At 39.6% G+C, this 25996-nt stretch overlaps 1 protein-coding gene across 2 annotated transcripts; it reads right to left on the reverse strand.

Moving 5' to 3' along the window:
• RB195_005482 (uncharacterized protein) lies at positions 1–25289 on the reverse strand (the record flags this gene model as incomplete). 2 transcript variants are annotated; one of them, XM_064178010.1, is made up of 8 exons in its annotated part: positions 1–119; positions 177–303; positions 1911–2056; positions 2145–2247; positions 2310–2444; positions 9423–9533; positions 22811–22856; positions 25144–25289. In XM_064178010.1, 8 exons carry the CDS (start codon positions 25287–25289, stop codon positions 1–3), a joined length of 933 nt encoding a protein of 310 aa, XP_064035101.1. The 2 variants fall into 2 exon arrangements, with proteins under 2 accessions (XP_064035101.1, XP_013292318.2); XM_013436864.2 differs by lacking the exons at positions 22811–22856; positions 25144–25289 and adding an exon at positions 15295–15411.
• Between the last annotated feature and the right edge of the window lie 707 nt (positions 25290–25996).

Raw genomic sequence — 25996 nt, forward strand, 5'->3', positions numbered from 1 at the left:
TCACACCGGCTGTGGAGACGGTTGAAACGTTCGCATTAATGAGAATGGGGTTGTGGCAACCGTTTGCACGGATTCGGATGGTGTCGTCCGAGTTGTGTCGTTAGTGATGAACGAGAAGACTGAAAAATACAGCTTCGCCTGATGAAACGAGGTTTTATGGAGATTTCCTCTCTCACCTTTGCCATCGCTTTCGATCACACTGCACGTGGATTCCTCTTTCTCCTCCTCTATCACTGTCAGTCGATCTTCTTCAACGCTGAATTTTTGCGTATGGATTGCTGGCAGAAGGGCGGCGCACTGTGACTGAAAACAATTTTCAAACTTAACGCATTTTACCATGAGAAATCATGTCAACTTCTTTGTTTTCCTAGTTATTCCGAACCAAAAACACTTAAAAAATCCCACAGCGATGTTCGAAAACATCCTCAGCACCTGTCGAGTACTCCACTCAGGAAATGGGATTAAATCTGCCACCTAGGAGCAATTCTCGAAATTTGCAGACCGTCCTCGGCCAGAGGAAAACAACAACACTTCACTAAGCATTTCGAGACGCGTGACGTAACGGTTGACGCGCACGCTTCCATTGCGTCATGCAACTTAAAAACCTGTAATTAGGCCATTCTAGGCGATCTATGTAGCGATAACGACTGTACAGCACTTAAGGAGAGTTACTTAGTAATTTGCTAGTAAATAGTCGACGAAAACGACCGTAGTAGCGTGACCAACAAAAAGACTTTTATCTATTGAAGCCAGAGGAATACCATATTAATCTAGAAACGAATCCATACAATAACCAATAGACATCAAATTCTGCGAAAGTAATATCCAATGCTAGAATAAATGTCGGTCAAATTGACCGCGGATTTCCGGGATAAAGAAGACATTGGTCGTCTACGAAGCAAACAATGTTGCCATATGTAGACATATAACGTTTATCGATAATATAGAGCAAGGTTAGATTTTGAAATGTATCATTCACTATTCATTTATTTGATTTCGTTAGATTTAGGAGATTCAAAGTTCCGTGTTTGCAGAATTGGCGCAAATCGTATTTCGGTATTTTGTTAATGTTTCTAAATGTGTATCTGTTTACTATGTGCACCAAGAATAAGAACAGTAAGAATTAAACTTTACAAGAGTAGATTTAAAAACAAAACTAGGGCTGATGAGCAAGTGCTCACATATCCACATAGTGCCGTGTTCATTCTACCGAATTCAAATCATAGGTTCAGAAAAATGAGAATGAGGAATCAAGAATTTGTGCAAATTATCATTCTATGGTCGAAAAAAAGAGGTTTACTAAATCGTTTTGCAGAATCCTCAACTATTTTCCACATTCTTTTCCATTACCTACTCGCGGAAGTTTTCACCTCCTACGGTAGCCCTCTCCCCTTCCGTCGTCCGTCCGAGACGAACCGTGTGAAAGAAATATTAATGGTTGATTACAACAGCTATGAAGACCATAATCCCCCGCAGTCATGCAATAGTTTCACATCTTAATTGCACACATGCACGAAAACTTCTGAATAAAAACAGATTAAGTATAGGCTTTCACCGTCTGCTGCAATTTTGTCGAGTACGGTCTAATAAAAACTTGGAGGAGCTTCTGTAAGGTGGAGCGACTTCATCGAATTGATGAGAACTATTCATTTCCATCCAACTCTCCTCTCCTCCATCCAACCTTAGTAGTCTCCTAATTTTTAACCAAATAGAAATCCTCAACACATCTGTTAAGTCAACCAGTGGACCTAACCAATTACCGTAACGCCTACCAAGACATGATACCCTAGCTAACAAGCGCAACCTATTACGTAATTCATCTTGCGCAGCATTTCATGGTACGCGTTGCATGTCCGAACAATCTGGTTAGATTTTAATGCAAATCAGAGACTATAATATAAAAATCCAACCTGTTTATGGAACTTCGGATGTGATCGTGACGCACGTGAGAGTCGCATGAAAAGGTGGTGGGCGAGGAACACCACTGCAACGCCGACGGCAAGGAAGAGCACTATCATTATTCCAGTAAGTAGCAACAATGGTAATGATGAGGACACTGGAAAAAGGGAGAAAATCATATAAGTAACTCTACAAGCCAAACAGCTACAAAACAGCGTCAAACTCTCGCGATCCGTAAAGCATACCTCCTAGTCTTGTCGAATCACACTCATCTAACAGAGCTTCCTTGTTATAAGTAGAGTTCATGAAACAAGTGATTTGACCGGTTCGTTCGGTTAAAATACATGCCTAAAAAAAATGCATCATTTGAAGGAAATGTACCTTATTTCTGGAAGACAAGACTCTCATACCTTAGCATAGTATTCTTCAGGTGAGCTTTCATAAAACTGTACATTCAACTTCAGTGGCCAATGTTCGGTACCAATTTTTCGAGAATCAATGCTTCGATCACCAGCCAAAAACGTCGAAACCGATCTCACTTCGTGCTGAAATTGCACAAATAAGTTTTTCTCCCGATACTTGTTACTCCCGAATTCAGATTTTTGTGTTGAAAAGGCCTGGAGAATAGTGATGCAGAAAGGAGACTATCTATTTGAATTTCAATGGAAATATCTTCTACAAAATTTGTTCTTCTCTTCTGCTGTTGCGGACTTGCAGGACACAAACGCAGGACGAAGAGTAGAGATATGCGATTTTTTTTCGAAATCATAGAAGTAGAGTACCATGAATCAATAGTAATAATAAATGTAAGGTTAAAGTTAAAAAGTTGGGACGGGTGTAGTGTAGCAGTTAAAGGTCCGCTTCCTGCACGATCGATCGGAGGTTCGAATCCGCCCAAGTGCTCACCAAGCCTTTTATCCCTTCGGGGTCGATAAATTGGTACCAGACTTGTCTGGGAGGAGAAGAACACTGATTTGATACATCGGCTAGCCACTGCAAGTCATTGTATGGGCCAGTTACACGTTCGTAAACCTCAAACGATTCGGAATTGAAGTGAACGTGGGGGCACATCCCAAGCGGATTGATTAACGCCAGAAACTTTACTTTTATCCTTTAATAAAAAAAAGTAGCCTGGTCGGCGCCTGTGGAGGCTGCAATGATTATCTGGACCACATTCTCATTCGGAGCTCAATTAAATAGCTCTGTTGCAAGAAAAATTCATTTCCACCAAGTGCAATAAAATTTAAAGCGACTTCATCGAATTTAAGCGTATCTGTGCACAGTCTCACTTTGCACACGTGCAAATGTTGGATACTCTCTAAATAAAAGAATAAAAATATGTCCTTGTGAAAGCATTGAAATTCATTTCCGCTAAAAAAAATTATTTCATAAACTAAAACATTTTTGGAGGGGCGCTGCACTCGGAGTCCTGAAACAAATTCCCTCAAAAGCTCAAAGGCTTCGTTTGTTTGGTCCCGTCTTCAAGGACTCCCTTAAACTTCTGGGGATATTGATTTTTTAGTGCTCCTTCAAAGCGTAAATAAATCTTTCAGAAGAGGGGATTACAGAGGTATCTGTTAACGTACTGAGAATTTCCACTTTAATCTATTCTATTCCATTTATTATCTTACTATTATTTACACATAATATTATTATTTCATTACATGATCATTTTATTTACATTTTATTTATTTCACTCATCACATCCACTTCTCTCGCTTTAACTTATATGTTCTATTTCAAGAACAAGAACATTGACTGAAATGACGGAGGAACGTAAGCGTAAATAGTAAATAGTGTACAAGTAGCCACAGAATTTTCCCCTAAGAAAATTTATTACTGCATTCATTCACCAGCCAGCCAAAAATATGAAATGTACCAAAAACAGATTAGAATTCTTCACCATTTCAATACGAAACAATTAAAATTGTTTCGATGCTTTCGAAAGAATCCTTCTAAGAACTAACGACCACAGAAATACTGAAACCACGCCCATTCCTAGTTCGTTTACCAGGTAATTTTTTATGAAGAAAAAAAAAACACGAACACAAGAAAGTAGTGGAAATTCCCAATTACATTTATTTCATTTCATATGTATATATAAGGTTCAACAATGGCCCCTTTAAAATCGGAGTGATGCCTGGGAGCTCGTCCCAACTGTCAGCCCCTTAGTGCTTTCACATATGGTGCAAGAGAACAAAAGCTGAGAACAGCATATGTGCCGCTTCTCACATTAATAACCTCCTCTCAGGGCAGACATAAGTGATGTTCCTCCTCGGATAACATATCCTGGTGGGCAAATAAACGATGAAATGAAAAACAAGCATATATGCATAATAGTTACTACACATTTCATAATCGAACCAAACAATCAGTTCTCTTTTATGTGCCGGAGAAAAAAGTGCTATAGAAATGAAACCGCTCAACAAAATTTACGGAGATTTCTGTATTCGAGTGTGATGTCAAGCTTACGCAACTACGGAAGCTACGGAAGAAATCAAGCTCTTTGGAAAAGGAGAACCCAAGTTCATGTTTTCCAACGAATGTACATATCAAATGCATGCGTGCCAGAACTTCTGAGAATTCCCATTAAAAATCTATGAGAAAAAGAAGGACTTCACGTGAGAAGAACGCTCATGTCCACGACTATCAGACAATCTCACCTCAAGAATCAACAGATGCACCTCAACAGATGTACACCTCATTTATCTCATTTCGCGGCAAAAAACGAGAACTTGAAAAAAGGAAATTGTGCGTTCTGCAGGGGAAATTGTGAAACATCACAGACCTCAGCGACGAGAAGAATTCCTTTCCCACTACTGCTTCTAAAACCTTAAGCATACAGTCATTGACGTAATCCTATCCGAACCCGCAAAAACTGTCCTAGAGCTCATATTTCCGAAGAAATGTCAATTAGAAAGAAAAACCACAGCAACATCGAACATTGAGCCAAACGAAGCAGTCCGAACTCCTCCCAAAACTGATACATTAAGTGACACAAACTATACTCCCCTTATCTCACGAACAATTTCAACGACTTACTCAAAATATGTGCTTTTTTACAGAAGCGGTAGACAACTCATGAAAGAGAAGCAGCCAGCGGACGAATATGGGAGAAAAACAGATAAAATAAATGATACAAACCAAAACAACCTCCTGGATTTTATACTGAAAAGTTACTGTTATGAACTTATTCAACTTGGAATTCTAACCCTAACTCTATCACTCAACTCTATCTCTATCGCCGTCCATCATCAAACGTTTCTTTCGAAACGAACCAACGCCATTACTGCATTCTATTACTGTTTAATGAAAACATTAGAAAGATTTTCCTTTTCTGCGACATTTTACCTGAGGATGAAAAAAAAAACAAAAAATGATACGCGTAGGATCAAAAATGACTGGGAGGATTTATGATTTCTGAGAGGAACAGAACTTCGTGAGCACTTCAAAACTTCAACGTAGGTAAATTTTTGTCTGTAATTAATTAATGTTTGTAACTATCCTAACTTAGTATCGTTCTTAGTTAGTTGCTATTACTATACTAACACTTGTAGGAATACAAACACTATACGCGCTCATCGAAATATAATAATTGGCCAGCCGTTATGAGTGTAACTTTAAAAAAAAACAGGAAAGAAAGAGATCTTGGAATTATTCTGGTGCTAGACTTCAAAAGATCCATGAAAAGCACCAGTACCACGAAAAATCGCAAAAGTACTCCACCGCCGCCAGAGAAAAAAAAAACGAACCTGAGACAGATGGCGTGCAGCAGTTAAACGGTGACAGCAGAGTACCGCAATGTACAGCAGTGGGTCTCAATGCCTACCTTTCAGCCTCTTATACCTCAATAAACCTCTGGTATACGATTTATTATCACAAAAAAGCCAACTTAGGCTATGTGAAATTCCTCAATATATCTCTCTCATAGCCTGACAATTCTCTAATGAACGTGCAATAAATCTTATGCAAAGAACCGATGCATCAATACAAACCACCACAGCAAGCATTTCTATTTCGTCTCTGTCCATATGAAAAACTTCCTATTTATACGCAAATGGTCCGGTGGCTGGCTATTGTTTCCGAGAATGGAGTGCTCGTAAAACGGAAGCTGAGTCTGTTGAGTCCGTGGGAATATTAGCGTCATTTACTGATTCTGAGAACATACGAATGAGTATCCCAATACAACACGCGACAGATCCTATACCTGCTGCTTTGCTTTGCAGGTTGCTAGAAAACGTGATCTCTAATGGATGAAATCCAAAAGAAACGAGAATACGTTCCCATGTAAATGGCAGCTCATTGAAGTCCGGCGCAATGAATGAGCTACAATTTATATGTGCAAATGAATGAATGCAATCAAAATCAAAGCGACCTTCATGACAAAACCATGACGTTTAATCTCGGGTGAAGTTTAAGAACGGTAAAATTGATGAATCGGTCTTCGGTTAATTACAATAAACAAACTGGAACTTATGATGTTTTCGGGAGGGATTCATGGATGTAAGGTTGACTACACGCGTAAGAAGTGCTGCACGATAAAGCGTGTACGATTCTGCATATACCTATTTGCTATTAACCAAGCTATGTTGCTTTCGTGAAATAAAGATGAGGGTCGTGCACGCTGCAAAAAACATCCGTGCGGAGGCGATAGGATGCTGCACGGTAAACGATGCTGAGCGAAATCAACTGCTTAGGAAAAGGACTTTTAGGCGCCAAGTCTCCTCCCTACTAAAAAGGCATTTGTTTCTGATGTCCATTTCTTAAGTCTCATATGTTACAAACCGTTTCGCTGGACTCAAACTTCGACAAGAAAACACCCTCTTAGGTTCACGTTCACGTTCGCAGGTGAAGCGAAAAAATTTAGTTCCCTATGTGTTGAAGGGTGTCAGTAGTGATGGCTGTCGCATAGTCCATAGTCTATCGCTACTGACACACACAAACTAATAGATGCGGAAATAAATTTCTCTGCTTGGTCCCTAGAACATGTGACCTCTGGAAACGATGTGAAGCTGAAAAAAAGCATTTCATAGTAACTAAAAATGCGAGAACTTCGAAAACACATGGGCGATAGTCGGATTTTGATGGGAGAACAGTTCCTTCATCCGGTCACAATTTTATTTCACTTTCTTAAAATCTAAAAAGGTTGAAAGGGAGAGTGTGACACAGTAGCAAAAGATTCCACTTCGAATGTACAGTCGATGTTCGAATCTGCCATAGCACCAAAAAAGCCTTCCTTCCCACCAGGTTCGATAGATTGGTTCTAGAGTTGTCTGAGAGGATGAAAGCACTGAGTTGATACATCGGCTGGGCCCGCAATTCTTTGTAGAGGCCGTTCGTAAAAACCTGAGTTGATGTTGAGCTCACTGGCAGATTAAGGCCAACGCTTCCACTGTAATGGAGTTGAAGCCCCAAGCAGTCAACGCTTCTCAAAGGCTAGTGAGTAAGACCCTGTAGAAGTTGTGCCTCTTTACAAATGTGTTTCCAAGTCATTCGTTTCCCTATAAGTCCCATCTTGAAATCGAAAATTCTAATGAGGCCTCCCTGATTATCCATTCATTCTGTGCTACGTAATCCAATGCCGATGATTAACAATTTGATGCATTAGGATGCACATTCACATCACAGCCATATCTTATCGCTAGTTCCGTGAAGCGGCTGCAAAATGCTGCTTTATCGGATTTTATCCTCGGAGAACGCACAACTTCAGAAGTTCATCTTTCCAGATTTGGAATAATAACTAGAATTACTCCTTAATTACAGCGAAATCGCAGCCTTTTCACGGAAAATATGATCGCTCACAAAATAAAAGATTACCACCAACCATCATCCATAGTTCTGATGCCTCTATAAACATAATTTGTTCTTTTTTTTCTTTTTGCCCAGTTGTTTTCGATCATAATACTGACTAACACTCGAAAATAATCCAATAACTTACGCCCATTAAGTACACACTGCTCAGCGGCATTCCTTCCTACATTCGGATTAATTACCTGGAGCGTCACATGCATGTTTGCATATCCCATTCCAGGTCGCGCTCCTCACAGTTACCAATTAGGTGGGTCGAGTGAGCGCGGCCCCCCTCTGGTGCATCAAGTGCAGTCGGTAACATGTAACTCAGAGAGTTCGCCTAATTGGATTACTGTGCAAACGTCAACGGCGTTTCCCATGTGCGATTATGCAGAAACATAAAAACACGGAAGACAACTAGCAAATTAACAAAAAAAAAAAGACCACAGAATAGAGATAAATAAGGAACTAAAAATTCCATTTCTTTGGATTTTTCTAATCATTTAGTAGTGATTTACATAATGTAGTATTGGCATGATCCGTCGGTTGGCAAGTAATGAATATTCATGATGTTTAACACATGAGTCTTAATGGCATCCCAAGAATGAGACCCGATCACGGTTGCTCGCAAACACATACAAACTAAGGTGGTCGGGTAACACACCAGTTAACTTTATTTTAAAACTTTTAATTTTCTCATAGGTCATCAATTTTAATTTACTCGGATTGTTATGGATATACGCAGTATTTGTATCCCTGCTTATTATTAAAAATTGTTTGTTAAAAAAAAGCCCGTGACAATTCCCAACTGGAATCTATCGGCAAGGGGAGTTCATCTTCGTGGAGAAGCAGAGCACGTGGCGGAACACAAAATGAAATCCTCTCTTATTTAATGCTTTAATTCTTAAAAAGAGTCGTTTCTGGAGTAGGTGTCGTTTAATCTACATGATGCACAGGACTTTCTAAACAAATTAATCTGGATAAAAAGTGATGGTGGATAATTTCTTTTCGTACTGCAAATTCCGTTATATTAGTAAAAAAAACAATATAGTTATGTTTATAACACTGCCTAGAAACACGAGTCCAGACGTAAGATTTTCAATGCGTAAACAAAAAACAGTTAAGCATAAATGTCACCCCAGATGAATCCTGCCACGAAAGGAACACCTAAAGATTAAATAAGTAAAAATATTCGATAACAGTGCATATTATCGAAATGATAGTTATCGAAACCAAAATATGAATTTGGAAAGTTTAAAACCCAAACTCAACCATATGATTTTTACTGAAACCCTTTAATTTCCCGATTTGCGGTGTAAAAACGTTCAATAAGTACAATTAGCACAATTCTACACCCTCTCTCAGCAGAATCCTCGAATTTCCCTTTTTATCGATCGCTCAAGGACTGCGTGTGTGAGTGCACGAAGTCACGTTCTTCCACTTTCTTTTCAGACAAAATCGAGATAAAGTAGTAAATGAAAAGCATGTAACTGCTGTTTTCCTCGCTCCCTCGAATAATTCTACCGCACAAATTATGGTGATTACTGTAGCGAGTTAATCACCGTAGAAAAAGATGCAATGCCTATTCTCTTGGTTTAGAAATATCACTGCTACACAACATATGTATTAGTCAGAACCTATATTACCTCGTTACTCCCTTATCCCTTACTCTCCCACTCGCGACGCAGGTGATTGTTTACGTAAAAACAAATGAAAAACGCTCACAAACTTACAATTACTCGAATTGACAGCTCCGGTGGTTGTGCGCAAACGTTGAAATTTGTGGAAACTCGAGCTGCTCCGATCTCAGGAAGTGGAATATCGCATCTAGGTAGGCACTCCATCTGAAAGAACATTTGAGTTTTGCACAGTCAACTAATTCATCTGTGGGCAATAATTTGAGCGAAGATATTCAAGCGCGAGCAAGAAGATGTCATTGATGGATCTCACAAAGAAGGTATAGCGAACGGATCCCTCCTCACACCACAAAAAACGAAATGATGCAAAATGCTAGAGAAGGGTTAGTTTCACATCTGCTATAAGAAACAATACCGTAGACAACGGAAAATTCTGTTTAAAAAAAGGTGTCATACAAAGTTGTAGAAAGTTCTAGGCACCTTTAGAGAAACATGAAACCAAGAAGATCAGATAGTTCCCGAGTGCATCTCAAAGCAGAGAAGAACTGCGTATTCCCTGTTAAAGGAATTATCGAAGCGCTCAAAAAATAGAGAAAGATGAATGGGTTTCAAATGGGTTTCAACGAGCAAAGAATGATCAGGATACGAATGCTGACGCGTTCTGTGTAATCCTTTCAAATGAGGGATTTCTTCTATAACAAAGTCTAAATTTAGAACTGAGCAGGCAACAAGCTGTGTTGAGTGCATTGAATGAATCATACAGAAACTAGCACTGGAAGATACTTAAACAGGTGAACTATTTAGACACTTATCATTTGAACTCACAAATTTATCTCGAGAGTTCTCAAGCAGTTCAACATCATCTTATCACATCGCACGAGATCATTTATGCGAACGAGCGCATATTATGTTATAGCTATATTTTTTTTTTTCGATTCTTCTTTGAAATTTATTGGAATTACAGCATTAAAGGCAAGAAAAAAGTCTAATAGGATTTAATTGCATGTGCGAAGTGCGCAACTTAAGCAATCTGTCAAGATGCGGAAGGAGCTAATATTGCTGCTGGCAGGAAAGCTATTTGTAGAGGGTTTTCAGCTTTTAATCGGCCCTCGTTTCTCTATGAGTTTTACATACCTACACTGAGAACGACTATAAACGCTTTGTATGTGAAGAACTTATGAAAACAGACTTAAAACATCAGAAATGAACACTAAATTGTCTCCAAAAATACATTTTAAGACATCATAAAACCACATAATCATTTACAGATTTAAAACTATTTAAAACTTAAAACTACTAAGCCAAAAATAAAAAGAATAAACTAAAGAAAAAGCAGGACAAAAGAAGACGCTGAAAGTCTATTCCATCCAAGATCCATTACAGTCCCGAATCAAAATTATTCCAGAAAAACCTTTTTAGAAAAAAATACGAAAAACAAGTTGAAAAAAACAGCAGCAAAAACTTGGAGCTTCACAAATACGGCGAATGAGAACAAATTTAAAATTAACTGATAATCCTCCTGAACAAGAAAAGAAGAATGACGAGCGATGAACCTTCACAGAATTACACATCTATCCGCCATCGAAACGAAATAACGACATATAAAGCATTAAGCGATATCCGGGACCATATTTCAAGTAAACGAAGATACGATTAACAAACTACATCCTGCTTTATACATGCGTACAAGGAAATTTTACCCGTATCAACAAATATTTTGCGGAAAGAAACGATGATTGATGATCCGCAAAGTTACGGATAGCGACGATAAACATCAATTAGCCAAGGAAATGTTAATCTTTCAGTGATTCCCCACATTTGAACGACCGCAAATCACGTCTGTTTCTAAATGCAGACAAAAAGACTAACATATTCGTTAACGAGCGACTTCTTCCACGAAAGTCGGTGGAAAGAAGTTTGGGAAGGATGAGAAGAGGTGCGCCGAGGAGGTGGGCACGCGCCTTGCAGCTCCGCCCACAAACAAACCATCTGTTAACAGCTTGTTGCGCTGATATGGATCTACACCCATTACGGGAAGAGAACACTTCTGAGAAGGATTGCACTGGACCGGCTCTGCGATCATCACTAAGAAACGTCGCCTTATTTAGCATCCTTCCTCTTTTCTTAGAATGGAAGTTTTTCTTACGGACACGATAAAGTTGAAAGAGAGGATTTATGGTAAAGTCAAGGAAATGTGCATCAAAAAAGAATAAAGATTCTATAGAAAAGATATTCTATATATTCTATAGAAAAGTAATATTAATTTTGGCGTAAAGTTCAAGAAGGTACCGTAATCGTTCATAATAAAAATAAGCTTGAGCAACCAACAACAAAAACCAACGAGCAACCAACATAACCTAATTATGTATAGTGAAATATAAAGGACTAGCTTGAGTAATGGTGCGGAATCTACAGTATGGTTGGTCCCAAGACGAAATTCGTCCTCTTTTACGTCCGTTCTAGTGTACCTGGCCTGGTCTTGCAAAAAGGAAGAGATTATCCTCGTAAGGAAAGTGCACATATCATATCACGCATATCATATCATAGCACATTAGTGACGACATCACATACAGCTACGATTCCGACTACAAACACTTTCTAGAAAAAAAAAACTCAACTGCTGTAATTGAGGGCTTTGAAACAAAATCCTACTGCAATGGGAAGTGTTTTAATTAGAGATGGGACAAAATTTTGAGTTAGCATATGTTCCACATCTTATTTTATTTTTCTGTATACCATGATCGCACAAAGCAATTGGAAATTATTTGAATTTGTATTTAAACAGGTAATAAACGTAATTCAATAGTCAAAGGGTGTTGTTGGATGGATTGCATACATCCCCATCCAGGGAAAATTGAATAAAATACAAATATACGATGTAAATAATCAAAATGCAGGCTAGTCAAAAAACGAGTTCCGATTCCTTCGGAAACTGAAGTTTATTCATGCTGATGTCGATTAGAATAAAAAAAGAAATAAGCCATTATAATTCTTAAGCAGGTGGAAATAAAGATGCCTTTTTTGGTCCATAATCACAACGATGTGTTGATGGGAAACAGAATTATACATGCGAACAGAAAACGTACACTTCTAAAAGGAAGGAAAATAAACTGCAGTAAGAACGGAATTTCTTTTGGTCAGTATCTAGAAGCTGAAAGACGAGGTTAAACTCTTGTCAAGACCATGGCGAAAAAATGTCGCTATAAACAACAGATTGAATATTTCCATGGAAGTAAAATCTCTGCACTAATGGATCACGTTTCTTCCACTAGGGCTGATATTTGGACATAATAATCCACCTACAACTATGAGACACAGACGTGTAATCCTAGCAAATTCAGTTAACTTCGAACGCGCTTGCACGCATAGCAACGGTTCCCAACGAGGACTTCCAGGTAGTCTTGAGAACTTCGCCCGGATGCGATACGCCCACTGATTTCTACCATGGAATGGTATATTTAGCGGCCATTAGGGATTACTATTCCGAGAATGGACTAATATGCTAGTATATCTGGAGGGAAGCTCTTACCGGCTAAGATTAGAAGGCAAAACACGACATCGAGCACAAAACGAGGGCAAATTTCTTCTTATAAATACGTTTTCATCAATCTAAGATTAAAAAGCACGACATTACTATGTTCGCGAAGCAAGTTTTGTAGCATTTTCTAGATTAGCAGAACACAATTGTACAGAGTGCAAAAACGAGCCACGACGCGCAATAAACGGAAAAGTAATCGCTGTAAAGCAACACAGGAGAGTGGCTACTATTCTATTCGCGAGGGAAAACATTCAGTTCTCGAACACCACATAAAACAAGCAGCAAGAAAGGAAATAAAGATTTAGAGGAGCTGATTGATCACTTCTTACATGAACGAAGGAGGAGGATTGCGGCCGATAAGGTGATGTGGTTTACTTCTGGGCGTTTTTCAGCATTAGGTGACGAAAAGTGGGAAGAAAATAACCTGATTCTAGGTGATTTTGTTTTTGATGGTTTTGAAATGAAATGAAAAACTCTGGGAACTCACGGAGAACCGCAGCCTTACAATTAACGAACCTTCGGGCGAAGTTTGGGCAAATCTCAATTTTACGCGAAGGGCGTAACGCTCAACATTAAAAATCTCTCAGAGTTAAGAACTACACCAGTGAAGACAGACCCATGCATAATTATCGTGGAAATTTGGGGATTAAAAATCCATCGAACTTAGGATCGAAGTAAATAGAAAGTGCGCCTGTTTGTTTTTCGTGAATTCATGAAGCACGTGACGAACACCACCAGTTGAAACCACTCAACGACTGGCTATTATTCTTGCCATTCCCGTGAACCCATAACTCATGGCCTGCTTATTCACACCCCTGAGAGCTTAAGAACCGAAAACCTCATAAAACACTATATGTAACTTTTCTCGATGCGTGTATTCAGCACCTACTGATTATCTAGATATACTTATTGAAGAGAATTCTCAAAACAAAAACGATAGAAACTTATATTCCCATGTTTTGGTAAAGTATGCGTCATAAAAAGAAGATGAAACGCAAAACCAAGAGTGTTTATATAAATGAACATGAGAAAGAGTTTGATTGCCGGAAATTCATGAAGAACTCGAAGCAAAAATGTGGTAAAGCGCTCAAAACTCTAGTTGGTCGTGGGCACGGGTACTTGTCTGGATCTTCCCGTCATTCTTTCCGTCAACGATTTTTTTTCCGTGTCTTTTCTGCCTTAAAATCATCACCTCACGAATCTGGCGTGAACTCCGATGGTCAAAGACTATACAAGATCGTAGATTGCAGAAACCGGTGGGATCTCGCGCATTTATACCTACTTGCCGTTAAAAACGGCCGGAAGATGCGGCTTCGAGCGTTCCGAGAGGCTATTTTCTACGAGTTCTATTGGAGCGCGCCAGCCTTGTGCATGCGCCGCATCTTCCGGGCCGTTTTTCACGGCAAGTAGGTATAAATGGACGGAATCACCCTCTTCCTTATAATCTACGACCCCGTACAGGCGTAACCCACCTGATACCCGCACCACCCTTTTCTCGTAGAGTGATACTTTTAATCGAGTGCGTATCGTGTGTTCTGGTCAACATAAGTCCTTTACAGTCGACTAAGTCCGAAAAATATCAGTCTGAAAGAGGTGAAGATGTCTGTGTTGACAAACGGAAAGAGGGGGAGGAGATCGATTTCCTATTTGACGCCATCAAAAACAGCTGACCACCCCCGTTACGGCTGCCACATCCACAGTAAAGTTATGATCTGATCGCACTTCTTTTACGACAGATCCCTACGGAATTCGACGACGCCCACTCCGAGAGCCGTATCCTATCGGCAAAAGACTGCTAATATCTTACAGAAAGGACCATGGTGGAATTAAAAATCCTTAGCTGAGTCAAATTTTGCAAAGCATTTTCACAGCTTTTTTCTAGAAAAGTTTCTTTTAGAATGATTTAGAAGAACTTCCTAACAAAGACTACATAAAAACACACAATGAAAGTAAAGTTTTAAGCAATGTGTGAAATTCTAAGAATCTTATTTATCATATAATTGCAAGAAAAGAAGAAAATTCACAGCAAATCCGCTACTTTTGTGAGACAAATCTACGAAGCTTCACTTTTGCCTTATGAACTGTGTTCACGTTTAACTACTTCTTGAATATATTCTTATTTCTGTTGCTAAAGCTCATTGCTGCGTGTTACGTATAAGGTATTGGAGCGAATCATCCTGGACCGGTTTATCAAACATCAAACATCGAGCAAGCTGGCTTTCGTTTTGGCCGATTTACAACTGACCAGGTGTTCATCGTCAGGAGGGTGATCGAAATCTGGCAGCGGTATTCGAAGCCATTCCAATTAGCCTTTCTGTACTTCGAAGCCGCTTTCCACTCTCCTCACCGAGGCCGTCTCCTCAACGCGCTCCGCGCCGATGGAGTACCAGGAAAGTTCGTTCGCTTGTTTGATGACATGAATCAACGAACAACTGCTGCAGCAGTTCGAACACCAGCCGGATGTACAACACCGTTTGAAGTGGTAACTGGAGTAAGACAAGAGGCAGTGGCAGGACCTTTCCTGTTCAATTTCGCAATCGACGACATTATGCGAAGAACAGTCGACCAGTTTCCTGCTGACATTGTCATTGATATATATATATATATATATATATATATATATATATATATATATATATATACAAACAGTTATAAATTACATTCCCAAAATTCTTATCGGGTGTATCATCTTCGACCCCCAAAGCAGCCGCTTCGCAGCGGCGGGACAAATTCAAGACAATAAATCTTGTATGAACTATGCACCTGACACGTTGCAAATTTATCCATACCAAGGCTTGGCAGAATTGCTTCAGACATAACCACGAATGTGCAAGAACCATCAACTAAAATGTCCCTGAATGGAATGGTGCTATTCAGCGAACAGATGAATTCGCAACAGAAAATCTGTGAGGAAATGCTTCATTGAAATATGGAGAATCTGACTGCTATTCGCACTTTTTGGAAGTTGAAAATCCTCAGAAAAAAAGAGAAGAGGTGAGGATTGGGAAGCGATTAAGTATGGTGCGGTGTGGTTTTGCCCAAGAATGCCCAGTAAAATCGCTCACAGATCGGCACGAACGATCATAGATCAATGAACGTCTTCACTTAAAACGGCTCGTGAATGAGGATAATCACAGCCGACGGCCGTAGAATGCCTGGCGGCTATTCGAAACGGAAACACCGAATTTGCGTCCACGATTTGAATGAAATGCTCTTCCGACCAAACAGTGCTCTTTGAATTGACCAAAATTAGTATTCGGTGAACGAGAAGCGTGTACGAGAATTGCGCTGAGAATATCAGCATCGATGTCACCATTTCCTGGATGGACATACACACTTTATAGGTAGAGCCAATTTACATTTAAATTGGAAATATATTAAGATACTCAAGCAAATATAAAAAATGTAAATATAGATATATTTAAACATTGAACATACAAATGCAAACAAACATAAAATATACATAAAATGTCACAAATGAAAGTAATTCCCAAACGAGTTTCGTTTAAGTTTACCAAGTCCATTGAGTTCTTATTCTTCTATATTTTCTTATATTTCCTACAGGTAGTTTGGTCGATTAAATTATGGCACTAAACTCAATTACTAATTCAATTAGCTTTGAATCGCCGCATGATGAGAACAATAACGGTGCGACGATTGATACGATCAGCTTGTAGTGTGCCTTGGTAACAACGAGGAACAGCGCAGCTGCCGCAATGCGCACAGCGAAGGTACAAAATCAATGAAATGAACCGCTGATCACAAGAATAAACAATTTTTCCGATAAGCAACTGCATAAATCGTTGCTTCAACAGCCGCCAATTCAAAACAGGCTTTAAATAAAGGATAGAGGACAAGGAAGTTTTACTGAACAATAATACGGAACAAAATACAATTTTGGTCAATTTGTAAAAAGAACCCCAAACGCAAATACGATTGAATAAAAGCCCACTGCTCTACTTCTCTGCAACATATCTATCGGATGTGTCCCATGAGAGCTGCGACTGAACCTATGTTTCTTTTTCTTCCTTTTTTTTCTCCATAAATTGCACTTCAAGTGCGCAGCCCAACAAAGCTAAAAGAACTTCTCTATTTTATCCAATAAACTTCAAAAAAAATCTCATAGTGGCGGCACTCATTTTATTCTTTCATAGATTCTAATCCAGATAAAAATTCTTAAGAGCTCACAAGAGAAATCTCAACCGCGTCAACCAAAAGGTATCAAAGACCAACATAATTTGAAGAAAAAAAGTAGAGATTAGAATAAATCTAGAGATTGGAAGAAAAAGAGAGGGGAAAAAGAATCCATCTTTCCTGATCGAATAAGATTATCTACAGAGCATACATCCAGAAACATCAACTCTCAACATTTATTTCAGTTATTATTGACTGCTATCTATTTGTTCCTACGGTCTCCCGCAAAAATCTATCACTGAGAACGTAGGGTGAGACACTGGTACAATAAGAGATGTTCTCGAGAAAAAAAGGAGCTTACATCGGGAAACTTCCGTGAACTTTCTTAGCCGCAAAACCAAATAACAACTTTGAATTAAAGGCATCACCCCGAATTTGGGGTGGTACGGGTTTCAGGTGGGTAATGCCTATACGGGTTCGTAGACTGTGGGGAAGAGGATGATTCCGATCATCTCTCCCTGTATCAGTGTAAACGGACAACCCCGGAACTGTTTTCTTCGATGGCTTCTGTTGCAATGCGCAACCATTTCACCCCGCCCTCCGCCTGCGATTCGTCCGAATGGGTTTTCGACGAATAGCAGGCGAGAGAGCGCAAGGGTGGCGCGCTCCAATTGAGGACGTCGTAAGAAACAGCATTCCGGTGTCGTTTCGTTTCTTTTCAGTTTCCACTTCTCTCATAGGAGATTAGCGTATTCAGAATAATAAGGAAATTTCTGGTTTATCTACTTGTCAGTGACGATGATGTTTCGATTTTCTCTATATATTCATTCATTCATCACTAAAATCTGCCCAGTACACAGAGACAAATCATGTGCACGTGATGTGTGTCAGCTAGCGAGAAGCCTCGAGCTCCTCCCAATTTTTTCGGAGTTTCGAAAATTGATATCTACCGATAGTAGCAAGGCGTTTATTAGCACATTTTCTCAGAAACAAATCTTCCGACAACATGCCAATCGACAACAGCACCTATAATTTAACGCAGTTTTCCCATCAGAGCCAAGGATTTCCAACGGTTAATAGATGCTGATGTTAACATGTTTGCAATTGCAGGATGCAGTTGAAAGATCGGATTTGTTTTCGCACGGGAATTAGTAACGCAATCTGCTTACATGAGTAGTGGTGTACTAGCTGCGAATCGCATATTAGCTAATTACTCAGCTGTCCTCTCTTCTATTTCTAGACGCCATGTTTGCGTGACAAATTTGATCCGAGGAGTCGTTAGAATGGACGCTTCCTCACGCTATGTAAAGAGGTTAGTGATTACTGACACTGCTACACCTGAAAACTGAAACGAAGAAGAAAGCCGAAATCCTAGTGCAACTCATTCATTTGCTGCATTAAAATGAAGTTGGGCAGCATTTTGTTTGATCGAACAAAGAAACGTAGAGATATATAGAAGAATTATAAAACTAAACTAGACAACTGGGAGAACTACCTTTCTTCGCTCAGAACCATTCGTCCTTTTACCCATGATTTTTCTTTGACAACTTTTAGAACTTTTTTTCGGCCTTCCCTGTTAAAGAAACTTCAATACAGATGGTAAAACGGAACAAACACCTCTAAATTGTGCACCATGTTCAACGTACTCAACGCGCTACAAAGAAGTTCTAAAAGCAGTTAAAGAAAAATCAAGAGTAGCAGGATGAATAGTTCCGAATGGAAAAAGCGACAGCGAAGAGTCCTTAGCTCAAAGCTTCTACGACTATCACAAGTTTAACCATCCAGAAAAATCCACTAGAGAGAATAAAATATTCAGAATATCATGCGGATACCACTTATAAATAGGTCGCGGTGGCAGAAATAGTCACACAGTCGAACAGAAATCGAAATGGGAACGCTGCTCCACCTATAAACATGAAGAGGGTAGACAGACGTATGAATGTTTCATATGGAGGCTGATCTGATGGTAAACAACGCTGTGTAGGAAACATCTAAAGATGACGTCAATAAAGAGAAGCCCGGACATCATCAATATCAACAAAAAGATTAGCTCAGGCATTGAAATCGTATTTTACGTTATCGAGCGCACTCCTCGTAGCATCACGACGACAAAATCGAACAGATGTTCAACGATTACAGAAACATCGTAACAGCAACACATGCTTCGATGGTTATGTAGAAGTGACTGTGTCATAATGACGGAATTTCCCCTCGAGACCTATTCACTACCGTAGACATAATGTGAGCGCTGCGAACGATGCACATTGTAGCGTCATGCACAGAAAGACTATTCGCCTCTTTTTTTAGGGGGAATAAAAGAGGACACTCACCTGCCGGATTCTGAAGAAAGTGAATTTCAGTTCTTAGTGAATAATATTTCTTCTAAGAACTGTACTATTTCCCCGGAAAATTTTCTTCGGAACTTGAAACAACGAAGAGAGTTTTATCTCTGCAACGATGAAGAGCTTCGGGTGTTTTTGCACAAAATTGCAGAGCAAAGGCGTCACACTCATTTCGTTCCAGCGCTTTATCGGCGCTCTTCTTGCAATTCAACATCTATGGAGAAATCCTTGGAAACCACACATACGCCCTCAATCTTTCGAGCCATTCAATCGCCTCGCTCTCCAAGAAATGGAATTCTCAAGGAATACTGTAGAGTTTGCAAAGGCTTCGAGGCCGTACTAGGTCTACAACACGGAAAATCGCTATAATTGCAGGTAAGCGTTCTGCTCTGCGAGAACATTCTAAGGTTCCAAAGGACAACAACAATAGAATAATAGGCAAATCTGCGCACCGTTAGAGCAAATGCCGTGCCTACAAGTACAATTACCCTACTGAACGATAGTTAATCAGAAATCATTGACGAGAGCAAAGCCAATGCGAACAAAGTAGTTTGAGGAAAAAAGTCCGCGTAGTTATAATAATTAGATAAAACGTCTCAGTAACACCGAAAACTGAAATCAAACAAATAGGATAGTGGGAAAACAAGAAGAAAGGAAAAGAAAATGAACAGCCCCTGGGGGTGGGGGGTGGAAGAGATGGCAGATAAAGCCACAAAGGACAGAGAAGAAGTTGGAGACGAGAAAAAAAAACGAAGAGGCGGGAAATAGAAGGGAATCGGATGAAATGAAGTGAAGTGAAAGTAAAATGCAATGAGAATAAGAATAAAATCAACAGGTACTCTGAGAAAAATGTACTTGGGAGGAAAACTTTCAAAAGTTCCTTTTTTCAGCTTATTCATGTGCTCTTTACAAAAGCATTACGGAACTAAGAGTAAAAACAAGCGATAGACCACAAAATAAAAAAATTAATAATAATATAATATAATAAATAAATTATAATTAATCAAACAATTAATAATTTGAAATAAACAAAGAATAAGATAGATAAACAAATAATAATTGAATAATAATTAATCCAAAAAATGTTTCGAAAAAGAAAATGGTCTAAGTAGGAACTCTTGTATTTGTGAACCCCTGCACTTATGTTTGCCCCAAGGACCGCGACGCTTGTTCGGTTGCCGCCGAACCAAGGAGCACAGAGTGCATGTTTTGCAATGAAAATATTGCAGTTGCAGCGAAAGCGTCGCGATCACTGTGACCACATAAGCACTAGTGGCTTAAAAGCGGCGAAGAGCAATACGGTGGACCCCTCATGGAGTTCAAAATTTAATTTAAAGAAAATAAAAATATTGATGTGATTGGTTACATCGAGTGCTATTCATACTACAAATACAGTGATCCCAGTCCAAATCCCGTACCCATCGTGAGGAAGTCGGAATTGAGAGCCAATGTTCTCTGCGCCTCCAGAATCTAAGTGGCCAAAATTTCTGTGAATGCTGTGCTTTGAGAATGAGGTTTCGATTACCGCTCACTCCAAGTGACAACGACGGCGCCGCGCACGTGCGTCGCATCGTAGTCGCGCGCACGGGCACCCATCTGGCTTTGTTCGGAAACGATTCACAGAAATTGCACGGAAAAAAAGTCGCGTTTTTGCACCACACATCTGCAAAGGCGCCGCCTCCCGCTTCCTCGAAAACATTAGGAAAGCTCTAAAACGGCTGCGAATCGCCCACGGTCGTGAAAACAAATTCGTCACTCAGGAAACCATCCGAGGGTGTAGGAAACCATCTATAAGCATCCATGCTTAATCCGAGGATTGCACGTCATCCCAGACGGGCTGGTATTATCCCGCGCAGAAAAGAAAGTATAGGAGTGGCTGTGAAAAAAAACATATGAGCTTTAGTATTATCTCAAGAGCACGGAGGGAGCATAACCGGGTCGATTCCTATCAGATTAACATTTTCAGATTTTAGATTATCAGATTTTACTCTAAAGCACTTCTGGCGAGGATTGTTCCAATTGATCGTTAACGAACCAATATTTGAACTGGATTATATTTTTTATATCTTCACTGAGAGAATGAGAGGATGGTGAGAATGTTCACAGCTGACGTATTTAATTGGAATTATTGTTGACCCTACAAATGCAAATAAAAATGGGGTAGATGATTCCTTATAACCGTTCACCGCTCTTAATTGTTTTACTTCCTGTGAAATATCAAAGTATCTGGAGTAATATCAAGTGCTCTTAATTATACTGTCCTTTTTTAAATTTTAAAGAAAGAAAATCAATCCATTAAAGTCACTTATATTCTAGTACGGCCCTTGCCTTGGGTATCTTTTTTGTGTTTGTTTGCCAAATTGAAATTTAACCCCTCCGTGGGACGCATGACGGATGAAATTTCAAACAGCGGATAAAGAGTCGCATGATATCCAGAAAATAAGGCGGCTTGTTTTTAATGTTAATTGATGACTAATCGGAGCACTCTGATGTAAAAACTAAGATGTTTAATGGTTAAAAAAATATTGAAATCCCATAACTGCGGAATATTTCGAGTGCCTAAAGGAAGGAAGTTCGACATGATTTAGTCAGATAAATGTTTCCCGATTTTTCTCTCACTTTTCTGAAGTGCTCCATTTTCCGGGATAAGTCGAAAAGGTCATGGTTGTGTGTTCCGTGATAAATCGTAACGTCTAATAACTGATTGATTCTCTAGTTAGAATTCAATAGCATAGAAGTAAGGCGTCAATTAAACTAACAACAGGAGCCATGAGGTTCCTCAATCAAAGAAAAGTTCTTCTTTTTGAAATAGGCGATGCGGAATGATCATGTGTGCGAAAGAATTGCATTATTGAGCGTGGGAATATTCAGTAAACTGATATGCTGAGCGATGGTGGTCGCAATTCAAAAACTCTAAAAAATTTACCAGATTTTCCCATTCAAAGAACTACTCGATCAAATTTCTTCCTTCAAAATTTCCTCTTAATTTCAGATTTATGCGAGCTACTATGACCTTTGTGGGGACAACAGGAACATCGAGAGAATCGACTTTAGCGAGTTTGTCATTGAAGCAATTTTTCTCACACAACGAAAAAAAATTCCCATTTGAATAATCGAGTCTCCTGTATGTTCATCCATTCATATTTAGACAACGTCAACAACATGTTTACTGCTGAATGTTTGCTTGTTTCTCAGCGCTTTCTCTGAAGTAAACACTATTTTCGTAAGTAGTTAATCATAAAAACAAGGAAGCTCACACGATATCGGAGTGAAATGTCAGATGAAATTCCGTAGTATTTATAAGAGACGATGTCATACAGCAGCAGTATTTGCAGGAAAAAAAATGTGGCAACCCGATAAGAAAAAAGGAAATTGAAAAAAGCTCGCCGCTTAGAAATGTGTGATAAATTGGGGAAAATGGAATGAAACATGAGAGGCGGATGAAGAAATGACAGAATGATAGGAATTACCTGGACACGCCCACCAGAAAAGATCTGTCTCGTTAGTCGGTCTCCCCTCAACAAAGGCAGTACGAAGAGGAATCGAAGGTGATGCTTCGAGGATAACCTGAGGTGTTGGGGCGACCTTGGATTGATAGCGTGCAGGTCATCCACACTCGATAAGGTGTGACCTAAGGGATCAATGAGGTGCAAAGCGGTTCGTTTTGGTCGCGATACTAACCACTATGATTAAATGTCGCGCACTCATTGGAAACTGCTGTCTCTAATCATTCGAACATTCAAATCATTCGAATCGAAGAAGCTAACTTGAATACTCGCATACGAATTGAAGGCTTCAAAGTTCCGACAAGAAGGAAGTGAATAGCTTTTTAGTTTAAAAAATGCTCGTCGAAAGCCTATTATTATTGTTTTGATATAATACTGCCAAGTACTTCTAATTCTTACTTATTTTCTTCCTAGAAGCAGATTTCTCCCGACTTACTGGAGATCAAGATCAAAAATTAAAATCCGTGGCGGAATAAATCGACTCTACTACCCCTCCTCTCTTGATACTGAGACGAGACGCAATTTTTCGTAGAAAGCTGGAATAACGCGTAAAAGCGAAAAGTCCAGGGTAACTACCACTCAGTTTCTTCCAGAAAACTTAAGAAGTTATCGTATAACTCGTAAAGGTGTGCTCGTAAAGGTCTCTATTGTATCTATCAAGCCAATCAATCGAATGTACCAGCATTCGATGTTCTCTCCGCAATGCTCGTTCCAGTAGTACAGTAGTGGATCAGTTGAAGAAAATGCTTCAATGTGACTGAATCGCCATGGCTTTTCCAGTCTTTTTTATGCTAAACACATATTTTATTGTTTTCTCTAAGCATCTTTACAAATTTCATCTCTTCACTACAGCTTCTCTCTTGTCGACGAATCTTCAATTTTTCATCGGTGACCTTTGCTTTCCTCTTAAAATGTTCGTGTAAGTACTGCTTTTATTGAATTGCTGGTGTTCGGATCATATCTTAGGGTGACGATAGGCCATAGTCCCTCGAATGCTTAGCTAGAAGTTTTAATGTCCCCAAACCACGGATAGCTGTATAGAGTTCGTGTGGAATAAAAGTTAAAGGCAGCGAATCACGATTTTGACGTGGAAGCCCAGGGAAAACGTAGAGTTCGATTTCTAAATTGCAAAAACCAGCGTCGCTGATTTACCCTAAACGTAGAAGGAAAACGGCATGGAAGACGGCGTTCTTTTCCACAGAATCAGTTGCAACGCGCCGCCCTTCCGCGCGCGCCGCGTGCGAGTGCGAGCGGTCGACGATCAATTATGTCTCCTCACATGCCGTCCTCAGGTGGTTTTTTCTACAACGATTAGAAAAAAAAGTGGTGCCACGTTGTTCCGTCCAAGAAAATGCATGCGAAAGGTGAGAGGACAATTTTACAGTTTTATTTTACAGTTACTGTAGAAGTAGAGACTTTTTATCCACACAACTGCTTTAGCTATCGTATATATTGCTATTTATTATTATTATATTATTATTTCATTATTTTATTATTATTTATTATTTCTATTTATTTCTATTACATTAACTTTATATTTCTATAAATTTGTTTATAGAAATATTTATATATTATATATTAAATATTTGTATTTTCTATATATTTCTATTATTATTAATTTAAATAAATTTCTCTATTTTATTATTTCCAGGTAACTGCATGGATATCTTTATGCACAGTGGTATTTATGCCGAACTAGAATATTTAAAGACAAACCAAATAAACCAATAAGTAAACATACTGGAAAATAAATAAATAGCATTTCCATGATACTGAAATATTGGAAAAAAGTCCGCTTAGACCAGGGGTCAAGCGTTGCGACTGTGGCAGTGAAACAGCTCAGAAAACATCCACTTGCGGACTGGCAATGACCATAGACATCATGTCGGGGCGATCATGACTCCGTAGAAAGAGAAGATGCAAAGACGCTGTGTTTAAAGGGATCACTCCACGAATCTGAGGTGGTGCGGATTTCAGGTGGAGTATTCGTATACGGGATCGTAGATTATGGAGAGGAGTGTGATTCCGTCCATTTCTTCCTAATTGCCGTAAAAAACGGCTCGGAAGATGCGGCGCCGCACAGGGCTGGCACGCTCCAATCGAGCTCCTTGTGGAAAAAAAGTGCGCCAGAACACCCGAATCGGTAGCTTCCGGGCAGTTTTCTACGGCAGTTAGGAAGAAATGAACGGAATCACCCTACTCCCCATAATCTACGACCCCGTATACGAATACCCCACCGAAAATCCATACCACTCCAGATTCGTGGGTGATGCGTTTAAATTGACTAACATCGGTACCGCGTATACTTTCCGCCAAGATCTGGGTCCCGCAGCGACGTAATCGGGTCAAAACGACCTGAAACATGTTGCAGTTGCACAGATGGCTGCGCTCGAAGTGGCGCTGGAAGGGTAGGCGCTGCGACCGAAGTAGGACACTTAACCATCCCTGCAGTCACACCGAAGTGACGGAGGTTCCCGTCTCGATCGTTAGCTCCACTGCGTCACTTCAAGTGCAGCCGCTTACGCAACGCCGCACCGGGTTTCAGGTCCTGGTGGTTTTGATCCGACTGTGCGACCTCTTGTTATGTAACTTCAACCGAGGAAAAATCTACAACTTCACCTTATTGTGCCTGAGGTACCGCCACACGGGGAATGCGACGACTGAAGGAACAAAAACGTTAACAGAAGCAGTGCGACTTCGATGTCTGATTTCAGTCTCTATTTCGATGTAGTGCTTTATTTCAAGTAGTTGTAAAGGTTTACACATCGATTCAGCCACCAGTTCATCATTGAGGTGGGTTGGTTGCAACGAAGGCACCCCTTGTCCCATTCTTTGAACGTGGGCAATAATTATATTTATATTATTGTACAAAAAACCAGTCGCTGTATACACTTCTTTCCAAGCATTTAGAAACTTCCAAACGTCTTTGCGACAACTTCAAATTATGCTCCAGATTAATTTGCCTTATGAAAACATTGAGAGAGTGATACGTATCAGTCTGTACTACTAGTCAACAAAAAGAAATGATAGCAATAGTAATAGGTTTGTGGAATTTCTTTGCTTAGCAAAACAATGGTGCCGTAGATTCTAGGAAGAATTGTAGATAAACAATAACAATCACCATTGGATGTGAAAAGTTAAGTAGTTCCT

Source organism: Necator americanus, chromosome I (assembly GCF_031761385.1).
Source record: "Necator americanus strain Aroian chromosome I, whole genome shotgun sequence".
Classification (NCBI taxonomy): domain Eukaryota; kingdom Metazoa; phylum Nematoda; class Chromadorea; order Rhabditida; family Ancylostomatidae; genus Necator; species Necator americanus.